Here is a 10,572-nt window from a genome sequence, read left to right on the forward strand (position 1 = left end):
GCGGGAATTAACACACATACTAAAAAAATTAATAAAATAAAAACGGAGAATACCCATTTTGCCCTAGTGTATTGAAAAATATGGTTTCCATGCAACTTTAATAAAACTTTTGGCATTCATTTCTCTTGATGGTCTGATGAGTGATGATTTCTCGAGTTGATTATTAATAGAATTAGAAGGGAATTAGAATTGGTGGTAGTGGGGCCCTCCACCTCCACTTACCAGTTACCACACAGCACTATGCCTCGTCAATCATCACTATAATAACTTTTGACATTCATGCAAGTGCGGATTCACTGTTCTTAAACCGGAAGGGTATAATCGTCTTTTTATAAATTATTATCGCACCAATCCAGATATTACTTAACAAGGCTGATATCATACTTATTAGTTTAATTCACGGGTGATGTTATACGGAGGATATCATATGCCTGTGAGGCGCCCATTTGTGAGGAGCAGATCCCATCACGAAGCCCGAAGGCTCCATCATGTTCTAATATATTTAGGGTAACTATCCGTCTCGGGTTATTAGGATGTTGTTTGGCGGCATATTTTTCTCTTGCATTTCTTGTGCTTTTATGCTATGTTAATTGTATGCGGTAGAAAAAACAACAACCAAACACCCTCTAGACTCTGGACTCTGGAGTTGGTCATCTTCCCTTGTAAACTAAATAGAACGACAAGTTTCGGACGGATCGGCAATTCGACATGTATTAATAATAGACAAGGCCCATTCTCAAAGTATCCGAATTCTAAGACCTCAAAACTGAACTCATCTTCAGCTTTCAGCTTCAGAGTTAGAGATTGTTTCAGAGAGACATGAACGAGAACATGCCGGAGAGCTTTGGCGCATACAGTATTGGCATGGACGAAGCATATCGGCCCCTTCCTCCCTTGTACCTGGGTTTCCTATTAATCTGGTTCGTTTCGGCATTCTCGTGGACGCTCAATACATGGAATAGCCGCCATTTCCAGGTACTCGGTTTTATAATTATTATAGTTGTTTAATTTTAACTTGTCATGATGCCACTCATTCTATAAATCCATTTCGATCGGAGAATATTGCACAAGAGATTGGAGAAATGTTTAAAGAGCTCGAATTTCTATGAATTTGTGTCTGAAGTGCGAAAGAAGCGACGGAAGAAGGGAATTCAACAGCAAGTTATAATTCATTCGTTTTTCGGCTTTCTTGTTTAACTGGTTTTACGAAATTGCTGTGGAACTTATTCTGATTGCTTCGGTTTCTGATGCTTCATTGTTTCAGAAATAAAAAGGGAAAAAACTTAACATTTCTCCAGGAAAACTTCTTCCAGGTTTCAAAGAAACAATTTCCTTCAGTTTATATGCTCTTGGTTGGGAAGATTTCATCTCACCTTTGCGTCAGAAACTTCGCATTTCTATTTGAATTTGAAGTTTATGGTAATGTAATAATAATGATGATGATTAATTATGTCTTTTTTTTTTGGCGTTATTTCCGTATTAGAGCAGACAAACAATCTTCAATGGACGCTCGCCTCTGTCCCTTTGATTAAAGTTTTGCAGCTCGCTTTATCCTTTCTCTTCTGGTACGTGCAAAGACGCAGAAAGATGAATTATGTATGGTTTTGATATTGGAATATATGATACCTTGTTTGTCTTTTGTGAACAATCAATAGGTTCCTTCATTTCAGATTTGGACGAAAATTGGTAATGTTGCAAGAATAGTTCATAATGCTTTGGATGAGGTTACAAGAAAATGCTTCTTTTTGCCACCAGTGCCAATAGTTGGCACTCAAACTTAATGGCAATTCAAGCAGGACTTTGCTGCAGAACATTTTCTATATAGAGATTAATTGGCTACAACACATTTAATCTGTCCGGTTTCCCAAATTAGCCCATGTGTGATGTCTAGAAATTAAGTCATTCATGCAACTCAGGGAATGGGGATTTTTCTTCAATTTGCCTGACATTCAAACTTCATGTAAACTGTATGAAACTTATAGATTAACATGATAGACTCATCTTAATCATAGTGATGAAGGCGGTTTCAAACCCAGCTGAATGGAACAAAGAGCAAAACTCTTAACTTGGCATCCTCGCTATCTGCAACTTGGTACAGCTTTCTGATGTGTATAGTTGGACCAAATAAAGTCTGCCCACTCTGGATTATAGAAACCGGAATGGGACCTTTGTTCATGATGTGTTTCTATATGGCTTGAAGAGATTAGATTATCCATCTGAAGCATTAACTATAGGAAATAACTTAGAGTTGTAAACATTTTTTTCGCTGAGGTTCCCCTCTCCTTTCAACTATAGGAAATAACTTTGCAAAAGGGCGTTTCTTTATCATCAGCTTTCTAAATCATTATCATCTATCATCTACCAGTTTTCACAACAATACACAATTAACAAGACCTCCTTTTGCAAAGGAAATAAGGAAGCAATGTAAATAAATTACTCAAATTAGCATACAAATTTAATAAATATTTCATCCTAAATTCCCTTTGGCATCAATTGTTATATTTGGAAAACAGTGTCAACGAGTTAAATTTCTCATTTATCACATTGTTGAGTTTCCATCTGTTTTTTTTTTTTTTCAGCGTTCAGCCTTTCTTCTTTTTTGTTTGATTATCCTATTCTTCAATGTGCGTGCTATTGCACTTGCAGGTATTCATGTTTTAATCTTCAGACTTGCTCACTGTGGATGTCATTTGGGGTGTACATAACTGGAGTGCTCTTCCAGACAGCTTCTTTTGTCTCTTTTTTGCTCATATCTCATGGTTACTGTATCATGTCTGAGCGTCTTTCAGTACCTGAACGCCGTACAACAGCTACTCTTGGGTGTATTTTCTACTTGACTCTTGTTGGTTACAGAGCATCTGTACCTTACTTCAGAGTGAGTCCCTTGAAATTCCTTACCTCATTGCCACCCTTGATCCCTGACTAAATAGTCAACTAAGATGCAGTCTCCAATAAGCAACAACTAGATATTATATATCTGGACCTTTACTTCTAGATACTATGACCATTTCTGATGTTACATTGGTGGCTTCTCCATTCTTTTCTGAATTTTTAACTATTTTCTACATTTATCTGTTTCCCCATGTTTAAAGTATTCTAATTTCTTTCAACTGTCTGTGACGTAGGTCCTCCTGCTGCTCAACTATTTCATATCATTCTATGTAATCTTCTATCACATATCCCAGAATCTCTTGGTGCTGCGTGAACAATTGAATTTTATAGAGGATGAGGACATTCGTGTAATGCATGATGCAGTGCATGCAAAGTATACCATGTTCAAGTATGTAATCCAAGCATGCAAAATACTTTCTTTTGAATATTAAGATCTAGGGATTTATAGTTTTTATAGAGGAAAACAATAGTGTATTTTGACCTTGGTGCAATTTCTGCAACTCTGCTGTTTGCTTGTCTCCTATCAGGAAATTCCAAGGTGCGATGCAGATAGTTGCCATGGCAGAAACTATGGTACGGATATCTTTACAAATTCTATTGTGTACTAAACTAGTCAATACAAAAATTATGGTAACCTGGTTTTTGAAACACTTTAGGTTTTTTTATCCCCAGATATACATAAACATGGATGACACATCAGGTAATTATTGGCTTCGGGTGTTAGTACGAGAATGGGCGCAGTTGTGCATCTTCTTTTACATTGGGTATGTTGTAAGCCATTATCTCTTCTGGTATACACTTAGACTCCAAAATCCATTTTTTGTCCTTCTCAATCATGATAAACTTGTCAATCTTTCCAGCATTCTCATTATCCTAATACAAGACATTATGCACATTTAATCAAAGTTCCTCTTGTTTTTTTCTAGAAAAGATTACTTTCATTGCAAAAAGGAAAAGAGGGGGGTAAACATGATCAAACTTCCTCTTGTTTTCAGGTGGACTTTTAGGTCGCAGGAATTTTCACCACGTTTCTCTGTTATGCCTACTCTCAAATCTAAAGGGGAGAGGATGGTGCCTCCTATCTACAGCATTGTAAGCTACCTCCCTAAGATCTAAAAACTCCTAAGAAATTGGATTTCTAAATTTCCACAATGAAATATTCTACTGTGTATCAATATGTTATTTAGGAATGCTGCCAAAGATGCTCAGGATAACATACACATCCACTTGTTAATATACACATTGAATTAAGGAATTCTACCAAAACAGACATTAGGCTATTCTGATATTTAATGCTAAATCCTACTATTGCAGGAAATGGATGCTGAAGCTTTCAAAGATTTTAGATCTCATGAATGGCACATTGGGGTGGTAAGTAAAACCATTTCAACCTTGTCTATCTTTTGTTATTCCTCTACATGTTTTTATTGAATGAGGAATTGACACATCTATTACCTCCTGAAGAACCTCTTAGCAATAAGAGAACTTCATGGTTTACTTGAAGAAATTGCCTTAAGTTTTCAGCATGTAAGCTTTATTTAGTCTGTATAATTTCAGTAACATTAATTGGTATTCATACTAAAAATTGTAAATGCATTTCTACAGCCAACTTCTTGTCCTCCAGATATTGAAAGATCTGCAGGTTCCTTTGTAGTCATAGTTCAGCATCCTCATGCATATCTGGCAGCATCCAGGGGCCCCACTTCTCCTAGCCAAGCTATTTTAGATACTACAGCCACAGATCTAGATCGAGATTCATGATTATATAGCAATGATGGATACTTCACCTAACAAGATACATCTACCTGCAACCATTCAGTTGCAGAATGAATGATTTTCTTTTCAATCCTTTATACATGTTTTTGCCTGCTGCAGAAATCTGATAGCAAGGCCTGCACAGTTAAAAATTAAAATCACTGTACCTATATGGGCTAGAATAAAAAGAGCCCACTTTTTTGTCAATACATGAATATCGACTGTTAAAGCAGAAATGTAATGTATATTCACCCCCACTCTCTGTGTCATTCAATATCTTTTGCATTGGTATCTTTCGTTTAGATATTCCTGATTTTATGAGTTGAAACCTGTTAAAATTAAGAGTAACTTATGGCATAAATGCCAACTACAAATCTGCAATCTATTTATACATACCCACATCCAACCATGTAATCTTTTTCTGCATAATGGTAATTGCGTAATCTGTCAGCAGTTTGCTCTTAGAATGAAGGGGATCCTATGTCAAGATATACCCACTAGTTGGCACCTTTCCTTGAACGTTTAAAGCTAACTGTTTAACTTCAAGAAGGATTTTATCTTTGATTTGTAGTAAATTTTCACAGTCAATGCAAAGAGAAAGAAATCAAACGGGTAATATTTATGAATGTTCATTGGATCCATTTGTGGGCTATTTAGTTATCACATAAAATAAGGACCCATTAGTGCACCACCCTTGACACTATATGACTTTATAAGGACAATAAGGATGAAGGTCACCATAATTTTTCCTTTGCTTCTTTAACTATAAAGTTTTGGATAAACCTCAAGAATTCATTAGCAACTTAGAGGAAGTTCTACAACATTAATGTTTTTGTTTTCATTTGTTTTTTCGAATACAGATATTGTATGATTTATGTAAGATGATGAAGGACCATTATATGAAACATATTTTTTACCAGAGATTCAATAATACATTTTTTGTCAGTTTTGGTAACAAAAATAAACACACACACACATACAACCAAGAACATGTTTTCATATTTTTGTTTGAAGAACCACTTTGTTTTCAAACCAGATGGTTTTAATTTGTTTTTGGAACTGACAACAAGGAAAACAATTAACGTTGAAGAACACCCCCTTAATGTTTATCCTTCTGCCATAATCATAATCGGAAGATGTAGGAGATAGAGGAGGAGCTCCCTATTTATTTTAAAGTGTAGGTAATGTTTGGAGCATCTAAAGTCCCTATATATGAAAAATTGCACCCACAAATACCTTTCATAGACCACAAATCCACAATCAAAGGAAAACCCTCCCATTTACCAAATGCCTTCTCAACGTGCAATATCTATGTCAAAGGAAAAAAAAATACATTCTGAAATCATAAAGTACCACCAGATGAAAAAACAAAATAAAAAAAAAAGAAAACAATGTAGTTGGCTTAATTTTTGACATAAATAGACAGTACAGAGAATGTATAAATCCTCTTATAATGTCAAACAACACTTGACTTTTGGCTTTCAAGTTATGCTAAAGCCAAACTAACTTTTTTATCAGGAGTATTCCCCGAATAAAGTTACATTGTTACAAGGGCCTTTGGTTTAACTTTTCACAATTTTCTTGGGTCTTACAATGAAGTCATCATCATCATTCTCATTAATTATTCTCTTCTTGGTTTTCAAATCACTGTTCTTGGAGGCATGCTTTTGCTTTTGTGAGCTTTCAGGTTTATCAAGTTTCAGTGACTTAATGGGAGTTCCCATCCTTAGCTGCTGTTGCCTCCTCTGCTTTCTCTCATATGCTTTCTTTGCTCTTTCGGGGGACAATAAACCATGTTCCATCATCCTGCACATGGAAGTAGGTAATCCTTTTCATAATTTATTCAGTTGTGTTGTAAATAGTAATCTCTAAGATGCTTCAAGTCACAAGGGAGAATTTTAGCACAATTATTATGTGTGTGTGTGTGTGTGTGTGAGAGAGAGAGAGAGAGAGGCCCCTATAAATTCAAGTAATCAGCCCTGGAGTTTGAGCAATGAGCTTGTGAATACAGATAAATAGTTAAGAATCATGGTTTCAGAAAGTTGCTATATACAACTCAGATTTAAGGAAGTCTGAAATATAATTTTATGGTTTCAGCTGTAAAGTGAAAATAAGTGTGCAAGAAAATCCAAGTCCAATCTGCCTCCATTAATATCACAACCCCATTAATTACAAGACTTCATCCACTAGAAATTTTAATCTAAAATGATAGACATGTTATTTTATCAATTGTTGTCACAGGGAATTTGCATTTTTATAAGCACCACAATAAATGACATGAAGAAAAGGCCTGAAAACTTATAATAGAAAATCTGCAGAAAAAAAAAACATTATATTGAATTAAAAAAGTATAAATGGAAAATTTATCAAAAAAAAGTATAAATGGAATATTTATCAAAAAATAAAGTATAAATGGAAACACTGGCACTGCATTCCTTGTAGAGAGAGATCTTCCATGCTCAAGTGAGGTTTTTGCTGTCATCTAGACAAGATAAAGAAGAGAAGTACTGAAGAAACTTAAACCTTCAGTCCTTCACGTGGTCTTGAAAAAATAATAAGCCATCTTAGTAGAAGGCTGCATTAGAACTACAGACCAAAATAGGCTTCACTCCATTAATACATATTAACACTCCCATTGATGGCACTAGCAGATGGATAGCCCAGTTTTATGAGCTGATGAGAAAATGCCTTTATATCAAATGAAACACTTGATTGGTAGACCATCATTACTTGGATTAAACGCATGCTGTCATTGTGCAGAAGGATCTAAACATTTATACCTTCTAAGGCTATTCATTTAAGGAAAATTTAAATTTTATGAATTTCTTGGTTAGTTTGATCCATAATTCTAGGTCCTCAATTATGTCAAGCCTTTAACCATAAATTCATTAAAGCAATGATCCCAAGTAACCTTTTCTATTACACTCATGATACATAAACCCCAATTCTTTAAACCCCCTAAAATTGAGGAAAAGTACTTTCTCCAGTTTGTTCCACAACAAATCTGCCACACTTGGTAAAATGAGCTATTTAAAAGTGTTATCTTTGGTATTTATGAGTTTTGTGTTCTTCATATTAATTATGTTTGTAAAGTGTCCAACAATTTCATCACTGCTATATGCATAGGCAGATAAACATCACTTCTCATTTCAGACCAATCAAATTTTGATGCTTGATTTATCTTGAAGTCCTTTGCCTTGAACAGCATACTCCATATTTTCACCAGGAGTTCAAAATTTTGCTCGACATTTTGGAGATGATGCCATGGGTGCATGCACACCATGCCCTCTTTTTCTACAAAACATTCTTTTTTTGTGGATAGCAGCACCAAATCATGTTAGGGAACCACAAAAAGAACAGAGTCAGATAGCATAAACAGTATCAGCAAAAGAAATGCACACCATGCTACTTTTCTATAGTGATAATAGTGATTAATTTAGTAGCAGAATTTCCTTGAACCCAAAGAAGCATAGTTATGGGTGGCATAAGGTTCACCACAAACATACTTATTGAAGCATGCAAATCCTGAATGCAGTCTCAGTCTTCTTCACTATTTTTTCTTTTAATTGGCTTTCTTTCTATTTTATTTACACTTACCCAACCACATGCTATCAGAGATGCAGTAATTGTCATACATAAATGGCATTTTGCATTTATAATGCTTTCTTAAAGATAAGAATAAACAGATAGAACCTTAAAAATAACCCAGTCAACTGAATAGACTAGTTGTTAGTGAACACAGTTGACCTAGTCAGTGCTCAATTATCCCAGGCAAACTTATCATGCGAATTGACTGACTGGTTAATGAGGCAGTCAGCATGATTCTGATCTGACTGGGCACAATGCTTTAATAACACTTAATTCACATAACACATCTCAAGTCAGATGGAATAAATGAATGAACTTGCAGGAGTTTACAATACATGCAAGTCACAGTATGAATACTCACATGACTATTTAAAAGAAGGAAAATTCCAAGGGCATAGAATGATAGAAGTACAGAACTAGGAACTTGGTTTGGCATCCCAATTTAACCACCTAAAAGTTCAGGAGTTTGATCACAAGATTTGTTGTTTCAAGCGCTTTTCTATTTACTAGATTCCTTTTTAACAGGTTAAACTCTCCTGTTTCCCCCCTTCCCCCTTCTCTCATTCAAGTGACATCAGTATTCAAGGAAAATACAACATGCAGCACCATTTCTAAAATGTATAGAATCAGAAATCTAGCAAAATCCGGAATTTCAAAGATGAACAATTTCTAGAAGGATAACTTGATAAGAATCAGGATAGTAAGAGCAAAGGAAAATAGGATAACTTATAATGATACTCACCAAAATTCTGCCATTTCACTTGAGGGTATCTGTTTGGACAGTGACTCGTAGAATATCCTTAGCGGCTCTCTCTGTGAAAAGCAGTGGGAGAAATAAAGATAAGAAATAATGGATATTTAGTCATGGAATATATTCTTCCTGAAAAGAAGGGTACAGCCAAAGAGTATGGATCTAGTACTACTTCAGGAGGATCGTATTTCTGGCCAGGCAAAGTGTAAACTTTCTTCTTTGATTTCACCTTAACAGCTGTTGTCTTAGAGACAGATTTTGATGAACTTGATGTTGTTGATGTTGTCTTCGCCTTCACCTCCATTATAATAAGGCATTCATTGTTAGAACGATTCAAATCAACTTAACAAGATTTGAAAAGGAAAATGAAAAGCTCAAATACCCAGAAGCTCTGGCAAAAAAAAATGATATAATTAAGTAATAGAGGAAAAAGAAGAAGCAAAACAACCACCATAACTTCAGAAGGCCAAATGGAGCAATTAACAAGTAAACAAAAACTGAAACTCTCCAAACGGGTACCTGTTAGATAAGTACGAGACACGGAAAATCAAAACTGAACAATCTCATATGGGGTACCTCAGATTTAGTAAGAGTGGAGACGGATTTCTGCTTCGAGTCCGGGGTGTGTTTGCTTGAGCTGACAACCTTCTTCTTGTTAAGAGGAGAAAGTCCCTTAACCTTTGAAGAGCCATCTTGATTGGGTTTAGCCTTGAGCACATGAACTTTGATTTCTGTAGCCATGTCCACAGTCCACAACTAGGGAACAGATGAATCCCTTATCTTCCTCGCATGATTTTTCGAGTCCCTAAATCTTGTCATGAGGATCAATTCTCAGTCTGACCATGTGGAATCTGTAGCAGTAGATGTCAAAAAATACAGGTGAAAGAGAAAAAAGGAAAATTTTTTCAATTGGGTTGTTAACTTAATAACTGTTTTTGCAATTGGAGGTGTCAAAAATCACGTATAACGGGCGAAATGCTGTCTGCTGGTGAATGCCCGAGTGATGACTGATGAATGGTAAGGTATGGGAGCTTATCGAAAATCGTACTTGTGCGCCTTCTGGGCTCTGGCCTTGCTGACTAGCTGCTGTTGGTTCTTTACTTGAACGACGGAGACGGAAGAGGGCGGCTACGGGGGCAAAAAAGTCAATCTCGTCTATGATGTCTAGATTCCCGTAGTCCGTACTCTTTCCTGAAACGTGTCTCTCATGATGAGTTGATTATTCTTTTTCAAACTTAGCGGTTGATTTAGACTTTAGACAACCCAAAAAAAAGTCTGTAGTCAGAGAACTGATTTTGTCAAATGAAATATAAATACAATAATCCATTTGATTCACGGTTCAATTCTTATTCACCTAATGAGTAAAAAAAAAGGCAGCTCCATTCTGTGAAACTGTATATACTGATTGCTACTGATAGCTACTAGAGTTCTAGTCTAGTATGGGGTTTGCAAGCAAAATAAGCGAAGAAGGTATGAACAGCCAGGTTACCGGTTTTATTTACATTTTACAAAAGCAAAAGAAACTTAAAGATAGTTTTTTTAATAAATTAGATATTTTTAGTCGATAAAACTGCTCCATCCATATT

General features: G+C 35.6%; 2 protein-coding genes across 7 annotated transcripts; one reads left to right on the forward strand and one right to left on the reverse strand.

Moving 5' to 3' along the window:
• Positions 1 to 681: 681 nt before the first annotated feature.
• On the forward strand, positions 682 to 4,876 carry LOC104592096 (uncharacterized). Its single transcript, XM_010251277.3, has 9 exons — positions 682 to 975; positions 1,489 to 1,565; positions 2,647 to 2,875; positions 3,126 to 3,280; positions 3,420 to 3,465; positions 3,565 to 3,656; positions 3,888 to 3,984; positions 4,207 to 4,263; positions 4,498 to 4,876. Exons 1-9 carry the CDS (start codon positions 820 to 822, stop codon positions 4,651 to 4,653), a joined length of 1,065 nt encoding a protein of 354 aa, XP_010249579.1. The 5' UTR covers positions 682 to 819; the 3' UTR covers positions 4,654 to 4,876.
• Positions 4,877 to 5,900: 1,024 nt separating this feature from the next.
• LOC104592097 (uncharacterized) lies at positions 5,901 to 10,060 on the reverse strand. 6 transcript variants are annotated; one of them, XM_010251278.3, is made up of 4 exons: positions 9,563 to 10,060; positions 9,156 to 9,284; positions 8,978 to 9,048; positions 5,901 to 6,453 (listed from the first exon to the last, which is right to left on the reverse strand). In XM_010251278.3, the coding sequence occupies exons 1-4, from the start codon at positions 9,725 to 9,727 to the stop codon at positions 6,210 to 6,212; spliced, it is 609 nt and encodes a 202-aa protein (XP_010249580.1). In that variant the 5' UTR covers positions 9,728 to 10,060; the 3' UTR covers positions 5,901 to 6,209. The 6 variants fall into 6 exon arrangements, with proteins under 6 accessions (XP_010249580.1, XP_010249583.1, XP_088749086.1 ...); XM_010251281.3 differs by having other exon boundaries at positions 9,216 to 9,284; positions 9,563 to 10,055; XM_088892960.1 differs by having other exon boundaries at positions 5,995 to 6,453; positions 9,216 to 9,278; positions 9,563 to 9,865.
• Between the last annotated feature and the right edge of the window lie 512 nt (positions 10,061 to 10,572).

Source organism: Nelumbo nucifera, chromosome 8 (assembly GCF_055504915.1).
Source record: "Nelumbo nucifera cultivar China Antique chromosome 8, China Antique-T2T, whole genome shotgun sequence".
Taxonomy (NCBI): domain Eukaryota; kingdom Viridiplantae; phylum Streptophyta; class Magnoliopsida; order Proteales; family Nelumbonaceae; genus Nelumbo; species Nelumbo nucifera.

Coding starts and splice junctions, on each gene's coding strand:
- LOC104592097 (XM_010251278.3), bottom strand. CDS start 9,727: ATGGCTACAGAAATCAAAGTTCATGTGCTCAAGGCTAAACCCAATCAA. Junction 9,285..9,562: donor CCACTCTTACTAAATCTGAG/GTACCCCATATG, acceptor ATTATAATGGAG/GTGAAGGCGAAGACAACATC. Junction 9,049..9,155: donor AATACGATCCTCCTGAAGTA/GTACTAGATCCA, acceptor TGCTTTTCACAG/AGAGAGCCGCTAAGGATATT.
- LOC104592096 (XM_010251277.3), top strand. CDS start 820: ATGAACGAGAACATGCCGGAGAGCTTTGGCGCATACAGTATTGGCATG. Junction 976..1,488: donor GGAATAGCCGCCATTTCCAG/GTACTCGGTTTT, acceptor GTATTAGAGCAG/ACAAACAATCTTCAATGGAC. Junction 3,281..3,419: donor GCAAAGTATACCATGTTCAA/GTATGTAATCCA, acceptor GTCTCCTATCAG/GAAATTCCAAGGTGCGATGC.